General features: G+C 35.0%; 1 protein-coding gene across 2 annotated transcripts in view; it reads left to right on the plus strand.

Moving 5' to 3' along the window:
- The first annotated feature begins 1,910 nt into the window (after positions 1-1,910).
- The window catches only part of LOC148954012 (cyclin-L2-like), a 44,663-nt gene continuing 19,752 nt past the window's right edge, over positions 1,911-26,821 (plus strand). The window contains exons 1-6 of one of the 2 annotated variants that reach the window (XM_089085743.1): positions 2,028-2,168; positions 9,749-9,902; positions 10,248-10,432; positions 16,034-16,154; positions 18,132-18,217; positions 24,608-24,812. In XM_089085743.1, the coding sequence (XP_088941869.1) occupies positions 10,254-10,432; positions 16,034-16,154; positions 18,132-18,217; positions 24,608-24,812 (591 nt within the window). In that variant the 5' untranslated portion in view covers positions 2,028-2,168; positions 9,749-9,902; positions 10,248-10,253. Of the gene's footprint in view, positions 2,169-9,748; positions 9,903-10,247; positions 10,433-16,033; positions 16,155-18,131; positions 18,218-24,607; positions 24,813-26,821 lie in introns of both variants that reach the window. The other variant, XM_089085742.1, reaches the window with a different exon arrangement.

A 26,821-nucleotide genomic window follows, 5' to 3' on the forward strand; every position in this document is an offset into this window, starting at 1 on the left:
AGTTACTGTTGAAAGTTTAATTTTGAAAAATCAAAATAGTCTGGATTATAAAATTTACAGAAAACCGACAAATAACAATAGATTTTTGTCTTATAGTTCCGGTCACGCTCACCAAGTAAAAATTGGTTTGATCATTTCTTTAACTGATCAGATCTTTAGTATATGCTCTCCAAAATTTGTTGAGGAAGAGTTGTCTTTTCTAAGGAAAATACTAATAAGCAAATGTATCCAGAATGGTTAATTAACCAGACTTTTTCAAAAAGAAGAAAAAGGTTTCTAGGGATTTCTAAGGAAGTCTTGGAGACAACTCGGGAGAAGGATGTTTTTTGTTCCTAACCATAGGTACCCGGGCTAAGTGAAAAACTTAAAAGAATTTTACAAAGCAATGGTCTAAGGGTAGCTTTAAAGAGTAATAATACTTTGGGTAGTTTTCTAAATTCTGGGAAGGATCTAACTTCATTGGGGCAACAAAGTGGGGTTTATCAGATCCCATGTACTTGCGGAAACTCATGTGGGACGTACTAACCAGAGTTTGGAAATGAGACTATTACAATATAAAGATTCTATTTTTTCGGCTTTAAAGCAAGATTCTAAGTCTGAAGATTTTACTTCAGCCCTTTCAGAACATATCTTTCCAGACCATTTTATTTTGTTCGAGAATGTCTCCTTGATTTCTAGGGATCGGGGTTTAAAGCTAAATTTTCGTGAAACTCTTGAAATAAAGAAAATCTTATTCAAGAATATTGCTTTGAATCGGGATACAGGTGAATTTGGGCTGAACTCTATCTATGATAATTTATTAAAGTCTGACAGAGTAAAGTTCAATTCACCCAGTGTAGCTGACCTTTGTCCAAATGTTATATCATTGAACGCTAATGAACCGAATCCAAGAAGGTCGAAGAGAATAGCTTCCGCCTTTGCTTTTAAAAGAATTAGAGATTTAAACAATATGTAGTTTTATTTGATTTAGTATATAAACTTTTGTTTTAAATTGTTTTAGTTTAGTTTTACTATTGATGACGGTCACTGTATATGCGACCGAAATATCTGGTATTTTTGTGAATTTCTATTTCTGTTATCATCATCACTGTCTATTAAAAGGATTTTATCCCTATTTGAACTTTTATTTATTGAAATGCGTTTGAAATTAAGATTAATTATAGGATACTTTAACTTAAGTTTATTTATTTTGATGGTAATACTTTTTCTAGTCGGCGTCAATCAAGCCAACCGCACGTATTCTGATAGTATGTATTCCTAAGGGGCTTTTAAGGCTGGAGGACGTTGGAGGTTTAAAACCCTTCATGAAGAAGATAGATCAAAAGCTGTGTCAAAAATGTAAGGTGATCTTCAGGAATGAGTTATGAAATTGGTTCTGAGATTATCTTTAGACATGGTAGAGAAGCTGACATGAACCAAAAGACCATTTTCTAATTGGTGGCGATTGTGCAGTTTTTAAAAATGGATTAGCATTGTGTCACTATAAATCCAGCTATTTCCTAGCAGACCACTCATTTTTTCCATTATTTTGTTCTTAGTTTGGAATTAAAATCAAGTAGTTAAATCAAGAACTTGAATTAAAAGCAAGTAGCTGTGAACGTCAAGCCATACGCTAATTGTATTAAAAGCCAAGACAGATAGTCCGAGTGAGTGAGATGGCTAATCTGGCATAAGCCCTTTTTAGGTTGTATAAAAATGATATCATTTCATTTTTTAAATTTGTCCTAGGGCAAAAAGAAAGTAGATAGTCATAGAACTAAGGGATGAAAGATTGGATTGATATTTACTCAATATTTACTGGCAAGGAGCCCCTTGCGAACACTTTTTCTGGCATCTTTGATGTCAGCGCTGCCTATATGTATATCGTTTTATTGAAAAACACCTGTACCATTTTCATCAACGTCCTTAAAATGGCTGCAGAGCTGTCTAGGCTAATTTCTCACAATCTACCTGGAATAACACCTTTAAGAAACGGCTTAAAACAGAATTCAATGAGGAGAGAATACGGAAAAGTCATAATATCCCTTGAAAACTGCCTTCTTCCCCCAGAAAAACTTGACTCTACTCCCTCCTCCAAAGATGGTCTAGACCATGAAATAGAGATGGATTTGAGAATATATGGCTGTGATTTAATACAAACAGCTGGGATACTGCTGAGATTGCCACAGGTTTGTATTCGTGTGATCTATTATTTGAAAAATTTATGTGGGCCTTAGGTAAGCTAAGTTACTGCTCTTTGGATGCTGGGCAAAAACAGTTGCTTTTTAGAAAATGCTTTGCTAGGCTATTCCATGCAATAAAGTAGTTATTCATTCACAAATTTTCTCAGTGGAATATATTTTTACTTAATGAAGATAACAGGTTCCTAATCTTGAACATGACCTAGCCAAATAGTTGGTAAAATTCTAGTTTAGCATCATTCTGCTTTTTTGGGAAGTAGTTGTTTGGGTATAGGTCTAGATTATTGACTATTGAGAAGGAAACATGCAAAGAAGACATTTCTTGCCTCATAGGCTAGGCCTGATAGCCTATACAGAGTAGCTGGTAAATGTTTGTTATTCATATTATTGACTTACAAATAAAGTAAACATACAACTTGATGCCTTTTTTTATGCTCTTTCCAAATATAGCCTAATACATTTTTGTTGGAAATGAATTTTACCCCTCATACCAATACAAGGTAGCCTATATATTTGCACATTAGGGGGGTTAGCCTAGTGAAAGTTTTGGTCAATATATACAAAATCATATTATTGAGTTAGGATTAAAGTGAATAAACCATTGGATGCCTTTTTTTTATGCTGATTACGAATATAATAAGCATTTCTATCGGAAATGAGTTTCAGCCCCCCCTATATAGGCCAATTCAGGGTTAGGTTAGGTAGGTTAGGCCAATTCAGGGTTAGGGGGGGGGGATGAAATTCATTTCCGATATAAATGCTTATTATATTCGTAATCAGCATAAAAAAAGGCATCGAATGGTGTATTCACTTTAGTCCTAACTCAATAATATGATTTTGTATATATTGACCAAAGTTTTACCACACTTTTCCCCCACCCCCCTAATGTGCAAATATATACCTTATATTGGTATGAGGGGGGGGTAAAATTCATTTCCAACAAAATAATTATTAGCCTATATTTATAAAGAGCATAAAAAAAGGCAACAAGGGGTATGTTTACTTTATTCATAAGTCATCAATATGAATAACAAAAATTTACCAGATATTCTGCATAGGCTATCAGGCCTATGAGGCAAGAATTGTCTTCTTTACATGTTTCCTTCTCAGTAGTCAATAATCTAGACCTATACCCTAATAACTACTTCCCAAAAAAGCAGAAAGATCCTAAACTAGAATTTTACCACTTAAAATTCTGCTCAGATAACTGAAATTACATTTTCAGAGCTAAAGCCAGCGAAAAAGAAACCAATAACTGAAAATTAAGGCAAAATGTTGTTTTGTCCCTCTAGAGGGAGAAGGAGTGGAGGTAGGTAATCCAAATTACCTTCCCATGACATACTTTGGCCTGTAGACCTATCCCTGAAAGTTTAGTTTTTCTAACCTAACCCCATTCCAAGGTAACCAAAAGTAGCTAAAGTAGAATTTACCAAAAGTTTAAGCTAACCTCTCAATTACATCAAAAATAAAATTTACCCCCACCCCCATAATGTGCAAATATATACCCTGAATTGGTATATATAGGGGTGGGGGTAAAATTCATGGACTCCTGTATTAAATGTACTCTTTTATATAATGCAATGGAAACCAGTCACAAAAAAAACATTTTTAATGGGTTAATTTATTACCACTATAGAGTAATGCAATGCATAGCATGGATTTCATTGCATTACAATATTTAAACTGTTGTTTTTGGGGTTTAGGGGGGGGGAAGGTGCCTATATTAGGTCAGGTTATGTATTTAATATATGCTATATTCATTTAGGGTAAAAGATATATTCATTTAGGGTAAAAGACCTCTTTTTGGCAAAGACCACTTTTCTTTGGCAGTCTAGAAAAATAGGGACAGATTTTTGGACTGTCCCTATTTTACTGCAGCATGACGCAATACAAGTTCAGACCCAATCATCTCTCATTGGAGCCAACCCAGCGGGAGTAATTTGTCATCATAAATTCAAGATGTGGTCTCAGTATTGACAAGCAATTCAAAAGAAAAAATTATATTTAATATTTGTGATTTATTGAATAAATATCAAGCAAGAAAAGTTACATTTTTTGAATCAGATGACAATCAGCTCTCTTATTAATACATGAATAAAACTGAAACACAGAAAGGATAGGCCTATATACATCAGAATAGGATAATTAGTGTTTCCAAGAGGAGGTCCTTCTAGTCAATAAACTAATAATTTCAAGAGTTTGATAGTAAATAGTATTAGTAATAACCATATTGATGAATAGCTTAGGTTTTTAGCTATTCATTGAGATAAACAATTTGGTAAACATATATACTAACAGAATATTCAGATAGCCAAAAAAAAAACTACCTCTTATAGGCTAATTAGAATTTCATCCTGAATCCAAAATGAAATTCATTTCTGGCACAAACTTAATTTTTAGGCCTCTACAGACCCTCAAAGATGATACCCTTTTCTGCTATTTTAAATACAGCTATGTATATTTCTTCCTGAATCTAAATATGACATTTGTGTCTGTAGTAAAATTCCACTTTAGCTACTTTTGGCTATCTTGGAAAGGGATTAGGTTAGGAAAATGAAACTTTCAGGGATGGATATACAGACTAAAGTATGTCCCAGGATTACCTACCTCCACTCCTTCTCCCTCCAGAGGGTCCTAAAATTTGCCTACATGACAGGTCTATACATATTGAAATTTTGACAAAACAACATTTTACCCTAATTTTCTGTTATCAGTTTCTTTTTCTATGGCTTTAGTTCTGAAAATGCAATTCCTGTTATTTGAGTATAGAATTTTGAGCCATATCAATGTTTTTTTTTCAAAATTTAGGAAGTGTATTTGCATATCTTTCAAATCTTATAAATTGGGATTGAGCAAAGTTGTGAAGCTGAAAACAATTATTGTTGTCCCTCATTTAAGCAGAAGATCTATTTTGTAAGGTTTCCCTTTTATAACACACAGATTTTTAAAGGTCATCAAAGGTCAGGACCCTCTACAGAGAGAAGGAGTGGAGGTAGGTACTTCAAAATACCTTCCCAGTACATACTCTAGCCTGTAGACCCATCCCTGAAAGTTTCATTTTCCTAACCTAACCCCTTTCCAAGATAGCCAAAAGTAGCTAAAGTAGAATTTTACTGATTTTGTTACAGGTTCAATTATAACCTTATCCAAATATATAGCCCATATTGTATATTTCCCATGTATTTATTGATTCTCAATTTTGTTGTCATCAATTCAATTTATGGGTAGACCAGTTTTGACAAGATTTTTGTTAACAGCTTTATGAGCTGTATCTAAAATAAGAGAAAAGGGTGTCATTTTTGAGGGTCCATAAAGGGCTAAACAATAAATTTGTAATGGAAATGAATGCCATATTTTGATTCAGGATGAAATTCAGATAGTAGAGCTAAGTTTGTTTCTTGGCTGTCTGAATATTCTGTAAATATATTCATTTATCTGTAAAGGGCTTAAAATTGAATTTGTTAGGTTATGTTAAAATTAAATTTTGTGACAAAAATGAATGTTGTATTTGGATTCAGGATGAAATTCTATCCTAGAGCTAAGGTTGTTTCATAGGTTTATGAATACTCTGTTAATATAGATATTTATTGTTACTCCCCCTAATGTGCACATATATAACCCAAATTATCCCTTATATTTCCTATACATTCCACCACCCACTATTGTTTTTCTGGCTCCTGTTTCATCACAGTTGATTCAATTTATGGGTAAACAGGTGGAAGCTAGAGAGATGCAATGGAATAATGTAGTGGAAATATATCATTTTGGCTATTTGTTTGCACATAGGGGGGGGGGGGGTACGGGCAAAGTGTAGTGGAGCTGGAGTTCAAATGCATTAGCTACAATTATTCTGCATATTATGAAGTAAGAATTGTCTTCAAAAAATGTTTCCTTCTCAATAGCCCCTAATTGACTTAAATTGAATCATCCAGCAAATAAGGTATTATCCTGTAGGTGCTGGTTAGTGATGATGTTGAGCCAATGTGTCACCTGCATTGCATTCTCAAAGTCATGGCTTGGACAACCAATCTTTGTCCATGGCTCCCTTGAAGGCCTCCACACTAGAGGCTTAGATTGTTTCTTCACTTAGGGGGTTCCAGAGCCCCACAACTATGTTTGGGAGACCTTCACCAGTAAATATAGAGATCTTTCTATTACTGAACTATGAATTAGGTGAATATAGTTGATGCCTTTTTTATGTTCTTTTCAAATATAATAATTGCTTTACTTGGAACTCAATTTTAAGCCCTTTATGGACCCTTAAATATGCCTTTAATGTCCTATCAAAGGCTGCATTTTACCAAGTACCAATCTTTTTTCAACCCATGTATCCACAAAATTGGATCATCAAAGACAAATCAAGAACCAGCAAACCCAACCTAAGCATAATTTTTGCTATATATTTGTGCATTGAGAGGGGGGGGGGTAATGTATAGCAGAGCTATACACTACAATTGTTCTGCGTATTATTGTTTTTAACTCATTTCTAGCCAAAATAAGAGAAGATAGGTATCATCTTAAAGGGCCCATGCAAGGCTAAAATTAAATTTCCAAGTAAAGCAAATATATTCAGAAAAGGCATAAAAAAGGCTTTGAGGGGTATGTTCACCTACTTCATAGCTCTGTAATGGAAAAATCTCCATATTTACCCAATCTCCTAGAAAGATTTTTGAAGCATTTCCCTTCACTCTTCTCCCTCTAGAGGGCAGTAACCTTTAACAATCTTTGTTCTATAAAATTGAATGATATTGGGGAAGGGCTGTAAGTTAAAAAATTTGCCCTAATTAATATAATGTATTTGTTATTGGGAAGTATATTGACATGTCTTGCAGGAAGAAGGGGATTTCCATGGGAAGGGAACTTTCTGGGGAATATTTCACTATTGGGAATTTGCCAGAATTCCTATTCAATGTTCTTTTTATCTGTCTTACTTTCTCATTCCCAGCACGTGGAGATGTTTTAATGGAATTGTCTGAGGGAAATTTTCAGTGGGGTTGAAATTGTCTGGGGGAGTTTTTATAGGGGGGGATTTCCTGTGGGAGGAACTTTTTTGCATTGTGGGAGGAATTTTTTTGCAACTTTCCATTGGGTGGGAATTTCCAGGAAAAATTTCTATGTAGGGGAGACTTCTGGCATGATTTGAAAAACAATTAGAAATTGGTCTTTTTCAAATGAAGGTATGTCAAGGAAAATTTTTCAGGTGGAATTGTCTGCATGAAATTCTCTGGGGAGAATTTTCATCAAGCATGGAATTGTCTGGGAGGATTTTGTGTGGGAGGAACTCTGTAGAGTTTTTTTTTGGGGGGGGGGAGGAAAAGTTTTCTACTGAAAGCAAGGAGCAACATTAAAACTTAAAACAAACTAGAAATTAGTCCATTTATGAGAATAGTTGCCCCCTCCTAAATACCCTGCTCTTTATGTGAAAGTTTGACTTTTTGTTCTTATTTTTTAAGAGTAAGAACTCCTTGAACACATGGGTCATGCAAGATAGTTTTTGAAAGTACTTAAAAACTTTAGCATGAAGACCAAGGTATTGATGACTCCCTCATATATGGAATAATTTCTGTTTTTCCTTAAGTTTTAATGTTGCTATGTATTTCCAGCTGAAATTTGTATTTAATCTTACTCTAAACCTACACAGCAAACTAATGAAAAGTAGAGAAAATGTTAAAGGATTTTAGCCATCTTTGAAAGTAGTTGATTTAGATGAATGAAACTTTCAGGAATAGATCTAAAGCCATTGCTATTTTGGGAAGGTATTTTGAATTATCCACCTTCCCTTTTCAAAGAGGACTAACAGTTGATGAGCTAAGGTAATAGACCCTTGGCCAATCAGGTACCAGTCTTCTAGGCACTGTCTTGCCAAAATTCTACTCACCTGAGCATCTTTATTGGTTTTTTTTTTCAATTGTTAAGACCAAGGGACCTTTTTTAAGATGCCATAAAAAAAAGTCTGAAAACTATCTTTACAACAGGGAATGCTGCCCAAATAGCAAAGAAAATAGTGCAACTGTAAAAAATGTAATATGAATATATAAAGCAAGCTGTATCAGGGGAATGGTTAAGGTTAATGGTTAATGCATTTTTAAGTACAAGACATAAGTATTTGGGGTTATTTAAAGTATCTTTTAGAATTTTCTAGGGCATCCTTCAATTGTCTTCATATCTTGACAGTTATCTATTTTTTGAATATATAGAGCTTTTCAAATCATTTATGAAATTCCTTAGATTAAGAATTCAATTTTTTTTTATTTGTTTGATGAATGCTGTTTTCAGGGTAATGAGCTTGATTACCTTAATCAGGGTATTAAATTTTCCTGAATAGAAGGCAGTTTCACATTGCCAAGCATCAACATCTTTTTGGTCTTTGATGGACACAAAGTGACTTGGTGTGTAATCTCTTTATCAAGCTGCTGACATAATAGACTGCTTAGAAATTGATGTCATATCTAGAATTGTCAATTTCTTCCTTATTTTGTTGCAAAAACGTTTCTGAAAAATACTTACATATTTACTTTGAAATGCAATGGTAAATAGTCATAAATCTAAAATAGAACCAGACTAGTAATTTATTATTATTTTTTTAATGCCCTATCCTGTCAAGATTTTAATTCTATAACAGGTTAATGTTTGATTATCACTAGGGTCTGACTCAGACTTAGTCTGTGGATACTGTTAGAAGAACAAATAGACATGATCCCTGGTAGAAATTTTGTATTTTATTAGAAGATTTTAATGACCAGGTGTATAGAAATAGAGATAGATGGTACACTGGCCTTGGTAAATTTGCTGTAAGGAAAAAAGCAATGGTTATAGACTTCATTAATGATAAAGACAAGAATATTAAGAGCTACTGTAATGACAGTGGTCAAGTAGGGTTCTGAAACAGGTGCTTTGGAAGGCAAAAGAAAATGTGCTAAATGTTATCATCAAGCATACAATCACTAGTAGATCCCCAGCAATAGTAACTAAATTCTATAAAAGCCTGGTGAGACCTAGATTGGAGTATGGAATGTGCGCCACCATGCCAATTAATAAAACAGACCAGATGCCTTTTGAGTCTGTTCAAAGACAAACAACTGAATGCATCAAGGGTCTCAAAGATAAATATTATGAATGTCAACTGCAGTGCCTGAAGCTACCAACTCTGAAATACCATCAACATTGAGGTGATATGATAATGACCTATAAGTGTCTCCAGTCTGATGACAAAGACGTGTTTCAACCTGCCCAGTCATCAAGTACCTGATATCATTCAGCAAAGCTGTTCTGCAAGCATGCCAAGACAAGAAAAAGAAACAATCAAATCATAAGTCTGAACTACCTAAGCAAGATGAAAGTGGGATCTATAGCAATTGATAGCTTCAAATTGCATCAATGACTGGGCAACAAAACCATGGCTCACTCATGGGATGCAGCAGATGTCCTCTGACCCCATCATCACTAACTGACATACACTGGATTTGTCCATATCACTATTAAGTGCAATTTAAGGTAGTGTTTTCCAGAGGAATTATCTATGGTTAGTTTTAGGTTCCCATTTGACTGAAATTGGGTATATTTTACAGATGGAGGCTGACAGATTGTCAAAGGTTGTTCTTTTTGGCCATCCATCTGGGCGAAATGAAAAACAGCCCATCTCTGAACAGGATGGGAAGACTAAATTGGATGAGGAGAGGTCAAAAGAAAGGAAACAAAATTGGAGTTTTTTTCTAATTTCAGGTGAAATTCTTAATGTCTTCTTTCATCAAGTGACTGATAAAGAGTCTGGTTTTAGGTTATTTTCTTCTGCAAATGTTCTGAGTTATCTAGACCAAAATCATGGGTTTTTTACTTTTTCAATTGGTGTGTATACTTATTTTCACATTGGGGGCAGGGGAGGGGCAATAGTAGCCTAAAATGCACTCTTTGTGCTCTTCCATCTCTCTTTCAACAGGTCCATCTGTAAGGAAGTGAGGGACCTATCTCTGTAGTTGTATTGCTTGTTTAATTTTTAGCCTAAATTTATTTTGTTGCTAAATATTAGTTAAATTAGAAAGACTTTCTATATCCATGTATTTTTTTTAGGTGGCTATGGCAACAGGACAAGTGTTATTTCAAAGGTTTTATTACAGTAAATCATTTGTGCGTCATCCAATGGAAGTGACTGCTATGGGCTGTGTATGCTTAGCCTCTAAAATTGAGGAAGCACCACGAAGAATAAGAGATGTGATTTCTGTTTTTCATCATATCAAGCAAATTCGATGTGGAAAGTAAGTCTCCTTGTTTTCGTTATTAGTTGTATTTAGGCCCCCGGCGCCGCGCCGGCGGATCGACCGAACGCCGCCGACGAGAGGCCCGGTCGAACGCCGCCGAAGTGTCGTAACGCCGTCGGCGTGCCGCAGTCAGGCTGCCGCCGGCAGAGGCGGCGGCGTTCGGTCGACTTTAAATTATTTTTACGGCAATTCTTTATGGCATCAACCGCAAAATCGGAGCTTTTCCTTCTCGTGTGGTTTAGTATTTCGATTTTCCTGATTAGAAATCAAGCAGAGCTTGCACCATCCCCGAATTTTCGGGTATTTCCCCGAAAATCTATGCGTCACCCCGAAAAAAATTTGGTTCCCCGAATCCCCGAAGATCACGCAATCACGGTGCCACCCCTAGTGATTTATCACCAGTGACTTTCCCTGCCAAATATTACTTTGTATACCATAATTCTTCACTGCTCTCTTGTTCATTAATTTTCGTCTCTTTTGTTACTTTGCATAAATACCAGACAGATGTAATATGAAATTGAAAATATTATAATATACACAGGTCTTAATATGTTGACAAAGAAAAGTATCGTCTTTATGAAATGAGCTTAAATCGTTCCGAATGCACTTTCCCAATCACTATTTCTTACATCATTTGAAGTTAAGAATTTTTTTTTCAAGTTGAATAGAATTATAGAACGCATTCACTAGTATACAGCTTCAGCCTTTTGTTGGATTTTGAAATTGACAGCCAACAGATTGTTTCTACAGCCGAATTGTAAGTTTGCATTTTTTTTTTTTTTTTGCTGTTTTTAGATAAGATTTTCTTAATTTTTAATACTCAATTTTTGAACACCTTATAGAAAATACAATCTTCTTTCTGGAAAATTTTTACCCCCCCCCCCCCCCAAAAAAAAAAACAGCCTTTGGTTGAGACAAAATTTGGCTATAGACTAAGCTATGTACAAGGTTGAGGAATTAAAGATTGAACTGGAAGCTACCCCAAAAATATGATTCATAAATAAATTGTAAATTATTGCATATAGGGGAGGGGGATAGGGGGCTATAACTAGAAAATGATAATACCTCATTTTTTTTTTTATTGAAAATCGGGATGCAAAAAGTAACATTATTTTTTTTCATTTTAAGTTGAGACAGATGGAAATGAGATAAAAGTCTCAAGAAAACCATTGAAATATTTTGATTAACCCAGGGCCCCCCATTAGGACTTGCTGATTGTCTTGGCTATTTTGCGATTTCTCATAGGCTACTGGCCTTATTTGGCTTTTGTGTGTGCTCCCTTTTAATTCGATTCTTTGGATCTTATGGAATGCCATGGTGAATCTATGACTCAGTTTTCCAATAATTTTAAGTATATCTGAATAATTTCGATATTTTTGTTGTTGTCTTTGTACCCCTTTACTCATACCCTCAATTTTTTTTTTCAAGGAACTTTAAGCTGTTTAAACTTTATTTTGCGTGTTTGTCTGAACAATAAGGTGACCTAGTTAACTATTAAGTAAATTATTTTTCTAATGAAAGCTGAGACGCTATCATATCACGGTGGTATCCAGAGGGGTGGGGGGTGTGTGTAGGGAGGTATCACATGTAAGTGCGAATAGATCGAAATTTTATTCATTGAAATGACGGATTAAAAACAGTTGATCTTTTTTAAATTTAGAGAAGAGATAGCATCTTATCTAAGTGTTATCCAGAGGGGGGAGGGGGGTATTCAGATATCATATTTAAATGATAATACCTCGATTTTTTTTTTAGCAGGGGTGCCAATAAGTTAATTATTTTTTTTTTAATTTAAAGCAGAGACGGTATCCTAAAGATGGTATCCAGAGGGGGGGAGGCATAGGGAGTTATTATATTTAAGTGATAGTACCTTGATTTTTTTTTATTGAAAGCAGGGATGCCAAAAAGTTGAAAAGTTGACAAAATTAACTATATTTTCGTGAGTTATACTGGATACAGCATTTGCATGATTTTATCGTCCAATGGGAAACAGGCATAGGCGTCAAATCCGTTTTTTTTCCTATTGGTGAAAAGGGTTAACTTTGAAAACATTCATTCATATGTGCCAGGCAGATTCACGCTAAAACGAGTTTGTTTGACGAAAGCGATATCGACATCCCCACCTAATGTTGCGCTCGAGTAACAATGGCGCCCTTGGTCCAGTGCCCAAGTTACATTAAAAGGCCAGGTCATAATAAAAGCTTTCAATTTAGGAGGTTCAAGGAGGAATCTTTGACAGTCTTATGACCTCAGGGTACTAGATGTTGCAACGTTATTACATATCTAGAGTGGTTTAGAAAATTATATCACCCCACAAATGATTCCCAAAAATATGTACAAATGTAACATTTGGAATAGTATAACACTTTTTTCAAAACCTTAAAGAAAAGCATAAAATTCTAAATACCCCTAACTCTGCTTGAAAGCTATTTTAAAAAGAAACTCTTTGGGGATTTCCAAGGAAATGACTATTACAAAAGCTTTTAGACTGTGTGAGGGTCAACGAGATGTCTTAGTATTTTGGCCCCAAGGGATTTGTTGCTGAGATTTTCTTAATTTTGGTAATTCCTGTGATTATTTGGAAATGAAAGGTTAAACTCAATAACTGATGCTTAGCGTCATAACATTTTGGTTGGATTAAAAATGACGAACTAGGATGAACATTTCAATATCTTCCTGGAGCTAATTCAGTCTGCATATCATTTCATTTTATTTCACTTAAAACGGATGAACTTTTCTTTTTTTACCTAAGGAAATAGCTGGCACTTCATTTTTCTTCATAGCGAAGAAACTATTAAGTGTTTTTTGTGTCATTGTAATTGAAGTGTTCTCATGTGAAGTGTTCATAATGTATTTTTCAATTTGATAAATTTACTCCTTTTAGATGCAGTTTATAATTTGACTGATATTAAGTATTTATCAGTTTATAATTTGGAATGAATCCCCAAAAGAAAAAATGAATAGTATCCAAAAGAGCAGCCAAAAGCGATAAAAAAAACAGCTGTTCAGCCTTAGCCTACATGACATATATTCTATAAAGAAGCCGAAAAAAACTTTAAAATGCATTTTTTTTAAAATTGTAAATAAAAAGCAGTTTTTAATACAAAAAGGCTTCTTAGGAATCCAAAAGAGCAAAAAAAAACAGTCTATATCAAAGTCGCCCATTTCAACTGTTTTAATTGTGACAAAACAGATATAGGCAAAGGGCATTATGAAAAAATTAAGCTTCTAAGTTCAAAGTTATATTCAAAGTTTTTACCCAGATAACTGACGAATTTTGTAATACGGTATTTGAAGTTTTATATGCAGTAATGCTCGATGAAAAAAGCTACTAATTTTAATAATTATTTATATTAAGAATACATAGCTAATAGATACTTCAACTACTCGTATTATGCAAGGGTTCTGAAACGCCACAGCCATTTCGTTTCTACCAGATTTCTACTTCTCTTGATGAATAACGAAGAAGACCAGTTTCCAGTCAGCAATTTGTGAATTTTTGAACTCATGAATAGGCTGTAATGTTTTTTAAATTTAAGCTGTGATTTGAGAAATACTGATGAAAAAATTAATGTTTGCGGTCAACATTGATCGCGCCGGCGGCGCGCCGCCGAAATCTTACTGGCGGCGCGCCGCGGCGTGCTGTTTTTTGCCCCGCCGCCGTTGGTCTTCCCTCATCGGCGTGGCGCCGGGGTCTAGTTGTATTGCTGCAGTAATCCTTTTGTTTTGTCCTTTTTTTCTATGCTGCCAACTTGGTTTATTGCAAGAAAGTGGTAAGGGTAGCCTCAGTAGTTTTTATGGAAAGTTTGGATGCCAGGCCATATTAATATATATGATCTTGCTTTGGGGCTGATCATAATATTCTTGTCTTGGTAAAAAAAAAGAGGCAGCTTTTGCTTGGTATTGAGACAGAGACTACTTTATTGAGCTGAAATAGGGTTTTACAGTCTATGTTTGAGAGAACTGTCTGAAGTTGAGCTTTTGGTTCTTTGGGCCAAGCTTTTGGTTCTTTGAGCTATGTTAGTTCCTTTGATTGGAAAGCTCTGTTCCAGCAGGCATGCAGTGAAATCTAGGAGTGCACCAAATGTGTAATAGTTTCATGACAACCAAACATGATGCCAGTAGGGTTGATTTCAGTTGGTTACACATATTTTTATTTATATAAGGGTTGATGAAAAAGTGCCTTTTAAGTAGATGTATTTGAATGCTATGATATCTGCCTTCAGGTGTGTATGTAGGGGGAGGTGTTGGGTTCTCTAAGTGTCTTCCTTCATAAATGCTAATAGGTATAATTTTTCTCTTTATTTCTTTGTGTTTCATGCACCGATTTTTACGTTTTTAACCCTTCTCCCTCCTTGAAACAATAACCGTACATATTGTTGCTGTTGTGCTAAAATGCTATTTGTGACATTTTTACATTTCTGATATAATTGCCAGAAACCATTTTCTAACCTGTTCTCAAGGTGATAAGTAGTGGAGTATGGGTCAGGAGGATCTAAGTGTCATTGATCACACATTCCCCTGGTGGTTTTTCTTTTGAGAACAACTTTGCAAGTTATCTCAGAGGCCTTTAGGCATAGAAGCATTGATACACCTATGTATATTACGAATCTCAAAACACTGATTTTTACACAAAATGTGCAAAATTGTGCCACTTTGATGACATTGACAATGTACTTTTAAACTCTTTAATTAAGTAGGGTCAACCTTACCTTGGGACTGTTGGTGCCTTCAGAATCACCCCAGGCATCAAGTATGAGCTGCCAGCCAACCTTTAGGTTTGCTGCTGCATTTATGTTCTTCCAGTCTGGTGGAACAGAGGTGGGAGGCTGCATAGATCCCTCTGGTTGCTCTGGCACAGTGTGCTTTTGGTTCTCCTTTTGCTAAACTTCCTGGTGGTTGACAATGCAAAGTGACCTTTGTGAGTCTGGTCATCCATGCAGAGGACATGTTCTGAATATCTCCACTGTTGAACTGCGATGGTGTCAGTTTCTAAAAGTTATTTCACAGATGGACTGGTTTGCCATCTTTTGTGGTAAGTGATTGTTTGGTTTTCCCCAGAGGCACGAGTTTTCAAAAGCCAAGACTCACCTGCCTTGTCTCTGATTGAGGTACCATATTTCTGCTTTGTAAAGTAGCACTGGTATTAAATTACTGTTACAGAGATATATCTTCAGACTCAGAGAAAATTTTTTAAATCTGCAGATATGATGCCATCTGTTAAAGGCACCATTTGCTTATACTTATCTAGTAACCACTTATTTTGCTGTCAAACCAGTATCATCATTGATAACAACAAAAACATTTTGTGGTTATTATTCAGTTTAAAGTGACTATTTTTATAGTATTCTTACATTTAGAGAGGGAAGTATCTGAACTCTTTCTGTCTACACAACTGACAATTGTAGATGCTTTTACTGTTTCAGTGTTTGTCCTAAAAAACAGTAAAATATCAACTAATACATGTTGGTATTGACATGCTTTCCATAGCAACCTCTTAACTTTCCTCCATTATCCCCCTATTCAATTAAATTTACAATTTAACAAGTAGTTTCATATATTATCAGGGAAAAAACTCACGTCTTATCTTTTTTCTAGGGATATAAGTCCAGTTATTCTTGACCAAAACTATATTAATCTGAAGAACCAAGTAATAAAGGCAGAAAGAAGGGTGTTGAAGGAACTTGGGTTCTGTGTTCATGTGAAACACCCACACAAGGTTTGGTTTGTTTAGTACTTGCCTTGTTTCTATAAATCGCACAGAAGTACCTGTTTTTAGTGTATAAACGCTCTTCAGTATGTTCTGATTTCGTAGATCAAAACATGTTATTATGAGCAATTACAGTTTGAACTTTCTAGATTGAATGGGGAAGGGTGAAAAATGTTGTGTTTTGCATAAGTAACCATGAAAAAAAAATCTAGCAATTTTTCGATATTGCTAATTGACATAGTTTAGCTTATATTTATTGTTCAAAACACTTTCGTTTCTTTTTTTTTACCGGTAATTTCTTTCGATTCGGACATCTCTATTCCCTGCAGTTTCTAATATATTTTTCAATCATAAATATTTTTTGAAATATTAAAGTATTCTTTTTTTATAAGTGTTATGTTTAACATGTTAATGTTTATTTTTGGCTCCATATACTGATTTTTTTTTTACTTTGGGTGCACGTTAGGGAGAGGCGCGGGATATTAATGGCAACGTGGTATCTGTTAATTTAGAAAAATACTGCTCTTGTGAACCCCACTGTGTTTTATTTTATTGTGACTTGAAATGGTGAAAAAATAAAGTTTTTTCCACTATGTTTGCTTACGAAAAGAATACGTTACAAGCGCCTAGTTTAGTTGCTAATATCCTTTAGACAAACACAAATAATCCTGTCCCAGTCTGTATTGGAAAATTCTAAAAATTATAGGCATTTTCTGTAAAGGAAACACATATAAGTGATAACAGAGCAAATGTTTAAATGGAAAAAAATGTATTTTTAGGGGAATTTTTCTATTTTGGAGAAGTGCCAACCTATGCCACTCCTTCCATAAATGTTGGCACTTACTTTTGCTTTTTCTTACTTTGTTTCTCTCTTTTCTCAGTCTGTTTGTGTCTTCCTCTCCCTCCTTTCTATCTATGTCTCTCCTTCCCCACTCCCTCTGTCTTTTTCTCTTTGACAGTTCAAATGTATTAATTTATTTGGTTAGTAGCCTCTTTATCTAGCTTCTTCTGACAAGATTGCAGGTGGCCCTGAAATAGGGAGTAAAGAAAACGTCCAAGATTGTTGACGTTTAGGTGACAAGTGGATCAATTATCTTCAATAATTAGAAGATGCTCATTTTAATTTAATTAAGGTAAACTGATGTTATAGAACACTTTATTCTTTATTATTGTTGTCATTTGAATTTACAAAAGAAAGAATAAATTTCAATAATTTTTCTGAATCAAAATCTATTTTACAGATTTATCTCATCTTTTACAGTTAAATGATATTTCTCGATCATGATCTATCAGCAAATTTCTAAAATTATATATTTTTTTTACCTACTACAAGTCAATGAGGCTAGTTGTAGAATCTGCTAGATAATTTTTTTTAGCAAAAAGTTAAATTATTTAAAATTAGATATTGTGATTATTCAAGTTTTTGAACACGAGATAATACGACATACGATTAAGCTTTATAACGAGAAAACTAAAAGGATGTAAAGCAAATCGATGCACTTTAAAATGGGTTAATTATTTTTATATAATACTTAAAGTATACCAGTATTTTCGCATATGTTTTATATAGACATTTATTCAGATATAAACTTTAAAACTCACTACAGGGACATACCCTCAACAGTCTTTATGGTAGGCACGGTATTGCTTATAGTTGGGTATATATTTTATATGCAATTTACCATGAAACTTCACATGGATCGTGTCTGATTCATACATAGAGTGGCTTAACTATTGTGCTTACTCAAGTTTGTTTGTATTATTCACAACCAAGCATCTTGATTGTGTAAACTTGTATATTATGTAATTTTTGTTTTCTTTTATCCCAATTTTTAGTTTTCTCATCATGTTTTTGTGTTATTTTCTTTGTGTCAATGTCCACATGCAAGAGATAGATTTGGGAACATGTGTTTTGTTTTGAATTCATAATTGACTTGGAAACTGTTTTGTATTCTTGAGATAATAACCTATTACCACTATTTGCAGATCATTATTACGTATCTGCAACAACTTGGTATCCTCGGATCAAAAGAATCCAGGGGCCGAGATAGAGAGCTTCTTCAGCTGGCATGGTAAGCATCACTTTCATTATTTAAAATTGTGCCTTTAATATACCAAGTTTGATTTATGATATAAAATGCATAGGGGAGGGAAGATAAGGGCATTGCTGAGGCAAGAATTGGATTTTGCTAGTACGAAATATTGGAATTGTCATCCCTGTTCATAATGAAAAGGCTAGATATCACTTTCACAGAACAGTAACTGACACCTTTTTCGTTTAAATTTTTGTACTTGACATAAAATAAGTCTCAAGAAACATATTGGCTTTAATTTTTGGTAACTAGTATTTAGAAAGTGCTCTACTGCTTCCAGGGTCTTATTTTGTTAGTAATTTTATATAATTTATAACTATGTTTAGTTTTTAAAAGCAAGATTGGTCTTAATTGACTGGTTGATATCTATATTTTAAAAAAAGAAATGCCGAAAAAAATGAGACATTACTTATGTTGGAATAATGCTGAGAAATTGGAAACAAAAAGGGTTTTTCTAAATTAGGACTAAAAACAATTGGCATTTTGACGATTCTTGAATTGCAACAACAAAAACACAAGGAGTTGAGATTATTAATCTGATAAATGGGATATTTTACGCTTCACTTGGTTTTACATGTCTTACAGTTAGTTTTCTCATGGCTAATTCTGTGGGCGAGTCAGCGACTTCTATCAGTTTACTATATTCTTTGGGTGAAGAGTACTAAAGTCACTACTAAGGGATAACCTAGATAAATAACTAAAAACTGTACTTTTCAGTACTATATCGGTTCTCCCCAGCAAAAAGAAGTTCCACCTTAAATATCTTAATTTATTTACATACCACAAGCTAATTCTTTCTTGCTAAAGCCTAGTTGAACGAAATTGTTTAAAAGTGTCAATTTTGAAATATTCACATAGATTTATAAGTGTCTAGAAACAAGGGGTATTACCCTGTTCGTCTAATTGGTGAAGTCCTAACGCAACTCCTAAATGCCAAATTACATGCTTTGTTTCCATTTTTGCCTTTTAAGAGGCTTGATAATTTGTTGCACGTTTGACAGAGTAAAAAGATAAAAAATTTCTAATTACAAAAAAGCGAACAATCTCGGGAGGTTTCTTGGCGAAATTTATCATTTTTTTTATATTGCTTTGCTTCACTGTTCAGCTACATACAATTTTTTAAAATATCTAACTATCTTTCACAACTGATAACTGTGTTCAATAAATTAGTAAGTGGATTGATTATGGTGCAAACATATGTTTTTGTTTGAAATTACATCTGTGGGGCTGAAGGGGATTTTTTTCAGGTTCAAATAGCTTAAAAGAGCTACCTACAAGGGCGTCAATTACGTGAAGGGGTAGAAGTATTCCCCCCTCTCTCTAGATTTTTTTATATTTTTACCAGGAAAATTGAAGAAAACGAAGTGCATTCCCAGGTTTTAAGGATATATATTGCCCTCTTCCGTGTATTTTTGTGAATTAGCGCCACTGGTTTTTAGAACTGACTGAGCAGCTAGAACCGTTTTAAAACTGCTACTTTGTCTGAATTTCCTGAGTAGTTAAGCTTGTTCTTGCCAAGTAATTGGCCACAAGATCAAACTTTGAGGGAAGGGGTGAGGGGCTAAAGCGACTAGTGACAAATGATCTGATTTTTTTTTCTGGAGCCTATGTGACTACCACATAGATTTCTATGTAAGTAAAAGACGAAATCAGATTGGCTTTCGTAAAAGCAATAGGCTAGGCTAAATCCAGGAAATGGCCCAATTTACGCTGGAAGTTCCCATTCCCCTCTCCCCTGGTGCATTGTGTGAGGTGGACTATTATATTTACTGCTTAAATTTGTTAAAATAAACGGGTTGTCTTCAAGCCCTCGAAAGCTGACTTACAATTGGAAAGGAAATTCATATTTTTTCTGTTTGCAGTTTAATGCTTGCAGTTCAAGTCTTAAAGATATATTAGGTGGCTTTCTTTCCAGTATTAATTTTTTCATCTTGTCTAATCTTTGGAAGGAGTACCTTTTCTGGCTCCGTTTTTTCATCTCGATTTTTACCTTAGAAATTCCCCTTTACAAACCCGTTTCCTTTCCCCTTTGAGTAAGTGCATACACCACCCATACCTCTTTTCGTTGTAGTAGAGCTACGTATTGCCAAGAAAATACAGATTTAAACGTTTTAATTAAGAGTCCTAACTGCTTAGAGTGTGCCCACATGCACGGGGGATAGAAGGAATAGTACCTGAAAATGTTCAGATAAAATGTTAGACCGAATTTTTTCGGTATTTTCACTGAATGCTATTTGTTTAAATACACTAAGTATCCATTGCATCGGATTATTTGTCTCTAGCCACGCATTGTACTCCTGGCTGAAGGCAGGAAGTTGGGAAATCTGTATGTGTTTCTAGGCGAATTTTTAACCGTGCAAAATGGACGAAAAGCCGGAATAGCTTTTTTATATGAATTCGTTTCAAAACTGCAAAATTTGTTTTTGAGGCTTATGCATTCCAAAATTGTTATCACCCGAACAGAGACAATTACCCACTTGGCGTCCCGCGCGCTATTCAATCGAGCCAGACCCAGAATTCTTGAAAAGGGTATAAACCAGAAAGTCCCAGCTTTCTCAGTGGAAGGGACCAGACCCACCACAACCAAAAAGGGTGTGACAAAGTCAATCGATGGTGAAGATCGATTTTCGATGCTACAGATATCGTGCAACATGATCTCAATCCTAGAGACCAGACAGTCAAGCAGGAATACTGTTATTGTGTCCTTCGGTGTATGTCCTAAACCATTCGATGGAAAAGGCCAGCCACCTGGGAAGAGAAAAACTAGATTTTTCACTACGACAACGCGCCCGTGCATTCTGGATTCAGGAAGTTTTGGCTAAATATAAAATTATTGTGCTTCCGCAACCACATGTAGTTACTGCTGAATTACCACATGTAGTTATTTTGAATTACAAGCCCAGTTTTTAAACTTCCAAATCACGTTTCATATGGCGACAATAATGGAATTCTTATCTTCCTCATTTTCGTGTGGGAATGTTATTCTAGCAGAGACAAACTAATTTTAGAAGAAATGTACCAAGTTTGCGTTCTTATATTATTTGCGTATTTAAAAGATAAATTGCTCGTTTGTTTATTAATATTGGATACAAGAAAACCTATATTTTAAATCTAAATTATTCATCGAAAAAAATTACATTCTTATGCTATCTCTTAGACACTGATTACTAAGGAAGTTCGTCCTTTTTTTAACTTCATTAATAAAATGTGAGCTAAAGCGTTTTAAAAATAATAAATTTACATTACCGAACAAATTACTAAAATACAATCACGGTTGCGTGACAGGAGTATGTATTTCTATGAAAGAACTCTGCTGATTGTGCTTGTTGGCAAATTCGGATTATTTCTGTCATAGCTTTTAAACAAGCTGTAAATTTGACAAGTTTTTCTTATAACTTGAGTCAATAACTAAATGAAGAAAATACTCCTGCAAGATCGGATTAACTAAAATCCAGATAATTATTAATACCAGTTTTTCTTGAGTTAATTTGAATAGCAATCGAAACAAGGTTCTTCAACAGTTTGTCTTTTCGTAGGAATCCCTTATAGTTTTCATGCTAGACGGTCTTATGAGCCAGTTTTGCTTCCCATTGATGATCGCGACTGACATTTTTTTCGTAAAGTAGTAGTGCCTAATTCTTTTCACGGCCCGAGCCTTATATCTACATAGATCTCATTTTTTAAAAGTATGTTGGGTGCTCTCACTTCTCAAAGGTACATGTCATACCAGATCTATTTTAAAAGCCATCTATCCTTACGTGTTGTCATACTCATTATTAGAAGTTTCGGTGTATATCGTAAATCAATTGGACTGCAGTGATTTCTATGTAGAATTCACGTGCTAAGCCGCTGGAAAATCGGAGGTATGAGTTTGAGATTATTAGCACCGCTGGAAATTTCTTTTCTGTGCTAATTTCTAAACGGTTTTTCTTCTCACCTTGTATTTTTGAATGCTTTGAAAGATTGCCCTTTGAAATAATAAAACAAGTCGAAAAGGTACTGAAAAATAGTATCTTCCTGATTCAAGATCATCTAATTGGAAAGTTTTTTGTTTTTTTTTTCATTGGTTAGCATTGGAATCACCCTCTCAATTAGGTATATAAATTTGGTTTTCAAGTTCCTATTCCATAGTGTGACAAATCAAGTATCGAAGATATTGGAGTTTTTATAACTACGAGGCGTGTTTTTTAATTAAGGTCCGTTTGATCGTTAGTACACAACGAATGATTATTTAAAAAAAGTAAACTTATTTTCAAAAAGTACATACTTTACTCTATTTAACAACATAGTTGCCAAGTTTTTTGTAACACTATCATGCCTCTCAACTAATTTTAAAGTAACCTCTGAATAAAAACTTGCCGCCTGTTCCGCTAACCAGGAATTCGCTTCCGTTTTTACGTCGTCATCATCATTGTAACGGTTGCCCCTGAGGTGTTGCTTGAGGTGGAGAAAAGGATGGTAATCACTCGGCGCAAGATCAGGACTGTATTGTGGGTGATCTAAAACTTCCCAGCCAAAACTGTCCAACAAATTACGGGTCTGACCAGCAGTGTGAGATCTTGCATTGTCATGAAGAAGGACAACTTCCTTTGTCACCATACCAAGTTTTTTTTTTTTTTTTTTTTTTTTTTTTTTTTTTTATCTGCGGAGTTTCCTGAAGTTTAGGCAGTATGCTTCTGTATTGATAGTAGCTCCTCTGCTGCTTGAAGTTGACCAAATAAACACCATACCTTATTCAAAACACCGACACCATGATTTTGCGCTGGGAGAGAGGATGTTCGGCCTTCAAATTTTCAGGGGAGTGTGTGTGTTTCCATTCCATGTTCTGTTGCCTTGATTTGGGCGTGATATGCGAAACCCATGTTTCGTCTCCAGTTCAAGCGGTTGCCACCTTAGTGGCAACCGTTAAAAAGATGACGATCTAAAAACAGCAGTGAATTCTAGGTTATTGGACCCAGTGGCAAGTTTTTATAAAGACCTTACTTTACAATTAGTTGAGAGGTATGATAAGCGTTTAAAAAACTTGTTAACTATGTCGAAAAATAGAGTAAAGTATGCATTTTATGAAAATAAATTTACTTTTCTGAAATAATCTTTCGTTGTGCACTTATATTCAAACGGACCTTAATTAAAAAAACGCGCCTCGTATATTTAACGTAGAATGGCGTAATTTGGATAGTGGTAAGACTGACGATGGCTTAATCAGAAGATGGTGCTAAATTATTCGTCAAGTATTAATAATTTAACCTTGCTTTAACTTGTTAAAAGTTTTAGCGGTGGAGATTGTAATATTTTAATGAATATTCGAGGTTTTATTTGTAAGGGGTGTGATAAATCTTGTTCTTATCCCTTTTCATTGGCTTGCCAATTAATTTTGATCGAATATTGAAGAAAAAGTTGTTCAAGAAACGATTTTTTTTTGTTTTTTAACGCAATTATTTTTAGCGGATGTCGCCTTTATCATGGGATTCTATTACGTTCTTCGATTATGTAAAGTATAGGTCTATGGGAATTTTCTAAGTATCTTAGTTTCATGGAAATTGCAAAAGAAGCTGACTTTTGTTTGGTAATTTCAACAGTCTAGAGATATTTTGAAGTGTTTCGTAATGAACCAGTGTTCTCTAGACTTTGGACTTAGATTTGACTGAAATTTGATAAAGTAATTCATACTGGAGATTATGTTTTTTTTATTTTTTTTTTCTCTTGTTTATAACTCTTAGGTCTTGACCCCTGTATGTTGAATAATTACTAATTTGCCTTTGGTTCTCGCCGTCTAGACTGCCTGGGCGAGGACCGAGGCTGAGTGAATAGACCAGTCGGGCAATAACAACTGGCAATCATCTCTTGGCAACCCTGGACAAAAGACAGCATGAAACGGAGAAACCAATTCCGAAGGAGGAGATCACGAACTCCACTGAAGCTGGCTGGAAACTTTTTATTTCTTCTCTTACTATCTTTCTTATTGGTACGGATTATGCTCTTTCCTAGTGGTAAAATTAATGTAAAATGATTGACTTTTAGCTGAGCTGCTATGAATATTGTGAGATTCTGTTGTATTTTTCCTGTATTCTTACTTCAAAAAGAATATTACAGAAAAAGAACAATAGTGACTATAGTATATAGAGAACCTTAAAGAGAAAAAAAGGAAGTAAATGTGAATATGAATTTAAAAATTTTTGAAAAATAAGATGGATATTATTCAGAAGATCATGCAAAGAAGGAGGGATGAAGATACATAAAGCATCTCAAATTCTCTGGCTTTTTCAGGTCCTTGTCGAATTGCTCCAAAGGCGAAAAACAACCGTTCACATCCAGGGGACTGGCCAGGGGCTTAGGGGGTTAACCATTATTGTTTCTTTTTCTTTTCAGGAACTACATGAATGACTCTTTGCGTACGGATGTTTTCCTTCGATACAGCCCAGAAACAATTGCCTGTGCAGTTATCTATCTAGCTGCAAGAGATGTGAAGCAACCTCTACCCAAAAATCCATCATGGTACCTGATATATGACTGCAATGAGTCGGACTTGAAAGACATTTGTCTTAGGATTTTGAAACTTTATAAAAGGCATAAGGTAATCAATTGCAATTTTCCTATCTTTTCTTATCCTATCAAAACCTGCGATTGTTAATGGTAATCAAGGCCGTACCCTGGATTTTTTTCGGGGGGGGGGGTGTTTACACAAAAAAAACGCATAAATTTTTTTTTATATCCATTTTTTTACGTTTTTACGAGTCAGACAAACATTTCGGGGGGGGGGGGGGTTCAAACCCCTCCCCCCCCCCCTGGTTACGGCCATGATGGTAAAAGCCAAAAGGGCTGATTTCCATAAGTAGCAAGATGCTTCTGTTCATACTTACTAAATTAGTAGGACAATGGATGCCGTCTTAAAACAGAAGGAATATCGTTTTAGGAAAGGGAGAAAATAACGAAATGTTCTAAATTTGAAGATCATCGTTTTGAGTGTCGTGTTTATCACGGACTAATGTCTTCTCAGGAGCTGTGTTCAACCATGCTATTCTGGCTCATTACAATTTTGAGGGACCCGTGTCCAACACGCCTGGAACCCATAAGATGAAAACGCTTTATTGTTTTGGTGGGTTGAAAACGGAAAACCTGAAAATGGTTTTATCGAACTCGCTTAAAACACGCTTCAAACCTGCTGCCTGAAAACACAACTCAAAACAATGGTAGTAATCTCAACTGCTCTTGTGACCAACGAACCATTTTGAAGAAATTCTTATAATTAAAATGGCCTCTGAATTGGATGTTTCTACACCCCGTATGCTGAAAAGATTTTAGTTATAGCCTGAGCTAATACCTATTTGGTTAAGTTCTGCCTATATAACAAACACAACGCCACTTGTCTCATTTTCGTTGGAAACACGACTTCAATAGTGTCACAGCAAGAATTATTTTCTTTGACTAAAGAGTTCCGTGAGTTCTAGCATTGGATCACTAAAAATATGATATTTTTCCACCAAAAAATGTATATTCGATATAATTATGACTTAAAATGGGTGTTTTGTTAGAGTTTTTATATGCTGTGCTAAGGGTCATGACGTGCAAGTTAGTGTACTATACTGTCCCTACTTTTGTTGATTGAAATTAGCAAAAGTGCATACAAATTTCGAATTGGAACGAACTTGTTTTAACGTGAAGATGGTGTGGTAACTCAACACAATTTAACTAACTAATTTAAAAGGCTCCTACTATTCAACGATAATCAGCACTGATAATGAAGCACAAAAGAAATACTATTAAGCAAAACTAATAATGGAACGAACCCTATAATTCCTGTCGACAGGTAATACTACTTGTACTACCACCGAAAATAACGAAGTGCAGCAGCAAGCCGCCTGAGGCTGAAACAGCTGCTCGTGCTTCTCCCCATCCCAGTCTATTCAAATCTTCACTCGTTACCCCATCCCATTTGGGAACAACCTGTTTTTGTTTGGCCCAGATGGATGGCCAAAAAAGCACAGTCTTTGGCAATGTGTTACCCTTTGACCGTGAAATTTGGGCCAACCATCTTATACTTTTTTTCATTATAACCTGTAAGATCAGCTATTGTCCTATACCTTATTGTTTGACAGGCTGTTAATCAAATGGGCACCTAAGACTATCCGTAGACAATTGCTCTGGGCACCATTTAACAAATTTTTTGGCCCTTTCGAAGTGCCTGCGCTTCAGAACCATTACCGTGTCTTCCGATATTTTAATCTTAGTTCAAACACTTGTCTTCTACTACTAACGAAGACTTACCAACTACTAATCTCACCTCCTAAATTAAGCGCAGCATATTATTCTTGTACATAGCAATTATCACTGTAATTCTCTTATCTGGTATACTATACTAGGACAAGACTCGCTAAAGCTTGTCGGTCAGCTGAATCAAATCCCTGTTCATAATCTGTAAAGGGGTCTAATGGTACAATCACTTCTCAGTTAATCTGAGGGTGAGAATTTGGTCGACTTATCCTCTCCTTTCCTAAGACGACATTGATCGTCTTTTCAAACTTTTTCCACAACATCTCTTAGTTTAAGAAATGTCATCATGCTAAGTTCGGTAATTTTCTTCCT

This window comes from Artemia sp. Qi Xiang Cuo, chromosome 3 (genome assembly GCF_049724085.1).
Source record: "Artemia sp. Qi Xiang Cuo chromosome 3, ASM4972408v1, whole genome shotgun sequence".
In the NCBI taxonomy this organism is placed as follows: domain Eukaryota; kingdom Metazoa; phylum Arthropoda; class Branchiopoda; order Anostraca; family Artemiidae; genus Artemia; species Artemia sp. Qi Xiang Cuo.